The following is a 3,764-nucleotide window of genomic DNA, read 5'->3' on the forward strand; positions in this document are numbered from 1 at the left end:
GTCAGATGTTGTATGCTAACCCAATTGATGAATTTAAATTGCCTTCTGGTATTGAGTCTCTTCTGCAAGATTTTGATGATGTGTTTCCAGCAAGTGTACCGGATGGTTTGCCACCATTGAGGGGAATTGAGCATCACATTGATCTCACTCCAGGAGCGTCCTTGCCCAATCGACCAGCTTATAGGAGTAACCCACAAGAAACTAAGGAGATCGAAAGGCAAGTGTTCGAAATCCTAAGCAAAGGTTGGGTGAGAGATAGTATGAGTCTGTGCGTTGTACCTGTCATTCTAGTACCCAAGAAGGACGACTCATGGAGGATGTGTTCTGATTGTAGAGCCATAAACAACATCACCATCAAGTATAGGCATCCAATCCCCAGGTTAGATGATCTTCTTGATGAACTGTATGGTGCATGTGTGTTTTCTAAAATTGATTTGAAAAGTTGCTATAATCAGATTAGGATCAGAGAGGGAGATGAATGGAAAACTGCCTTTAAAACAAAATACGGTTTGTATGAGTGGATGGTTATGCCATTTGGTTTGACTAATGCACCTAGTACTTTCATGATATTGATGAAACATGTTTTAAGGGAGTTTATTGGAAAATTTGTGGTGGTGTACTTTGATAATATTCTTATCTATAGCACTAGTCTTGATTTGCATGTTGTACATTTACAATCATTTTTAAGTGTGCTGAGGAAAGAAAAATTGTATTCCAACCTAGAAAAGTGCTCCTTTTGTACTGATCATGTGGTGTTTTTGGGTTTTGTTGTTAGTGCTGAGGGAGTACGGGTGGATGTGGAAAAGGTTAAGGCCATCCAAGAATGGCCAACACCTAAGACCGTTAGTGAAGTGAGGGGATTTCATGGTTTAGCAAGTTTCTATAGGAGATTTGTTAAGGATTTTAGTACATTGGCTGCTCCCCTAACTGAAGTTGTTAAGAAGAATGTGGGTTTCAAATGGGGTAAGAAACAAGAAGAGGCCTTTGCTGCCCTCAAGCATAGGTTAACTAATGCACCCATTCTTGCTATGCCTAATTTTGCAAAATCATTTGAAATTGAGTGTGATGCGTCAATTGTGGGTTTGGGGCTGTTTTGTTGCAAGAGTGTCATCCAATTGCTTATTTTAGTGAAAAGTTAGGAGCCGCTGCCCTTAATTATTCAACTTATGATAAGGAATTGTATGCTTTGGTTAGAGCTTTACAAACTTGGCAGCATTACTTGTTACCCAAAGAGTTTGTCATCCATAGTGATCACGAGTCCTTAAAGTACTTAAAAGGACAAGGAAAGCTTAATAAGAGGCATGCTAAGTGGGTAGAGCTTTTAGAGCAATTTCCATATGTCATCAAACATAAAAAGGGGAAAGGGAATGTAGTGGCTGATGCACTGTGTAGGAGACATGCTTTACTTGCTATGCTTGAAACTAAACTGTTTGGTCTCGAGTCTTTGAAAGACATATATGAGCATGATGTGGACTTTGCTGAAATTTTTGCTGCATGTGAAAAGTTTTTTGAAAATGGTTACTATAGGCATAATGGATTCTTGTTTAAAGCAAATAAGTTGTATGTGCCTAAGTGTTCCATTAGAGAGTTGCTTGTGAGTGAATCACATGAGGGGGGGTTTGATGGGTCACTTTGGGGTTCAAAAGACCCTAGAAATTCTGCAAGAGCATTTCTTTTGGCCTCATATGAGGCGTGATGTGCATAAGTTTTGTGATCATTGCATTGTGTGTAAAAAGGCTAAATCTGAGGTTAAACCTCATGCATTGTATACTCCTTTGCCTGTTCCTGAATATCCTTGGACTGACATATCTATGGACTTTGTTTTTAGGCTGCCCAAAACCAAGAATGGAAAGGCTTCTATGTTTGTTGTTGTTGACAGGTTTTCTAAGATGGCACACTTCATACCTTGCATGAAAGTGGATGACGCTTGTCATGTGGCTGATTTGTTTTTCAAAGAAATAGTGCAGCTTCATGGATTACCAAGGAACATTGTCAGTGATAGGGATGCAAAATTCCTTCGTCACTTTTGGAGGACCTTGTGGGGCAAGATTGGTACTAAATTGTTGTTTTCTACTACTTGTCACCCACAAACTGATGGTCAAACTAAGGTAGTCAATAGGACTTTAGGCACACTGCTTAGGACTGTTTTAAAGAAAAATCTTAGATCTTGGGAAGCATGTTTTCCTCATGTTGAGTTTTCTTATAATCGGGTTGTCCATAGCACAACTAATTGTTCACCATTTGAGATAGTGTATGGATTTAATCCTTTGACTCCTCTTGATTTGTTGCCTATGCCTAACATTGCTATGTTTAAGCATAAGGACACACAGGCTAAGGCCGAGTATGTGAAGAAGCTGCATAAGCAAGTGAAGGCTCAAATTGAAAAGAAAAATGCGAGCTATGCAAGGCAAGCCAACAAAAGAAGAAAGAAAGTCGTGCTTGAACCAGGTGATTGGGTTTGGGTACATCTGAGGAAAGAGAGGTTCCCAGAACACAGGAAGTCCAAACTTCAACCTAGAGGAGACAGACCATTCCAAGTGTTGGAGAAGATCAACGACAATTCCTACAAGATTGACTTGCCTAGTGAGTATAATGTAAGTACCACTTTCAATGTGTCTGATTTGCCTCCTTTTGATGCAGATGGATGAGCCTTGGATTTGAGGACAAATCCTTTTCTAGAAGGAGGGAGTGATGAGGACACAACTAAGGGCAAGGACCATGAAGCACTTGAAGGGGCCATGACCAGAGGCAAACTTAAACAGGCCCAACACAGTGATGAGGACACAACTAAGGGCAAGGACCATGAAGCACTTGAAGGGCCCATGACCAGAGGCAGACTTAAATAGGCCCAACACGTCATAGAGACAAGGTTGGTCATTTGTACAGTTGTCATTGATGATGATTGAAGGCCCATGTTTCCATAATTTTTATTTTATTTTATTATTTAATTATTGCAATTAAGGGACTTTATTTCGTTTTAGGGTTTGGTGGTTGTGGCTAAAACCTATGCCTTTTCACCTGCACCAATTTAATTCGTTTTAGGGTTTCGTGAACTATATATATTTTTGTCAAAATGAATGAAGGCTCTTTTGGCATCCTTTTCAATTACGTGAGGAAGTTTCTCTCAAGGTTCCTGTTGAACCAAATTCTGACTTATCAAGGTTGATTCCTTATGGTGTCACCGTGACTTATCTTCCATCTCTGGAAGTGGCGACCCTCGTCGTCAACATTCCTGTATCAAACGTTCCGCCCCGTAAGGTTCACTTCAGGTATGAATTACAACCAATCTTTCAGTTGATGTGGAAGGTTGACACTCTATATAATCAATTTCAAAACCTAAGTCCCCCAATTGATCACTCCCACTGATCAAGTCATTTTCAATAAACTTGGCATTTCTTGATTCCACAATCCTAGTAATATGATGTGGACAATAAAACCTATAACCTTTAGACCTTTCGGCATATCCAATGAAATACCCACTAATGGTCCTCGGGTCAAGTTTCTTCTCTTGTGGGTTATATATTCTCACCTCAGAGGACAACCCCAAACGCGCATATGTTTCAAACTTGGTTTCCAACCTTTAAACAACTCAAAAGGTGTCTTTGGGACAGCCTTGGTTGGAACACGATTTAATATATACACTGTCGTCTTTAGTGCTTTAGCCCACAAGGATTTAGGAAGATTGGAGTTGCTAACCATACTTCGCACCATGTCCAATAATGTCTGGTTCCTTCTTTCTGCCACACCATTCTGATTTGGAGAAC

The 3,764-nt window shown here is 40.0% G+C and overlaps 1 protein-coding gene across 1 annotated transcript; it reads left to right on the top strand.

Moving 5' to 3' along the window:
- Window positions 1-260: 260 nt before the first annotated feature.
- Window positions 261-3,366, top strand: LOC114404708. Its single transcript, XM_028367555.1, has 5 exons — window positions 261-403; window positions 776-1,076; window positions 1,214-1,594; window positions 1,737-2,407; window positions 3,084-3,366. The coding sequence occupies exons 1-5, from the start codon at window positions 261-263 to the stop codon at window positions 3,364-3,366; spliced, it is 1,779 nt and encodes a 592-aa protein (XP_028223356.1).
- Window positions 3,367-3,764: the final 398 nt, after the last annotated feature.

The sequence above is a fragment of the Glycine soja genome, unplaced genomic scaffold (assembly GCF_004193775.1).
Source record: "Glycine soja cultivar W05 unplaced genomic scaffold, ASM419377v2 tig00105775_1_pilon, whole genome shotgun sequence".
Taxonomy (NCBI): domain Eukaryota; kingdom Viridiplantae; phylum Streptophyta; class Magnoliopsida; order Fabales; family Fabaceae; genus Glycine; species Glycine soja.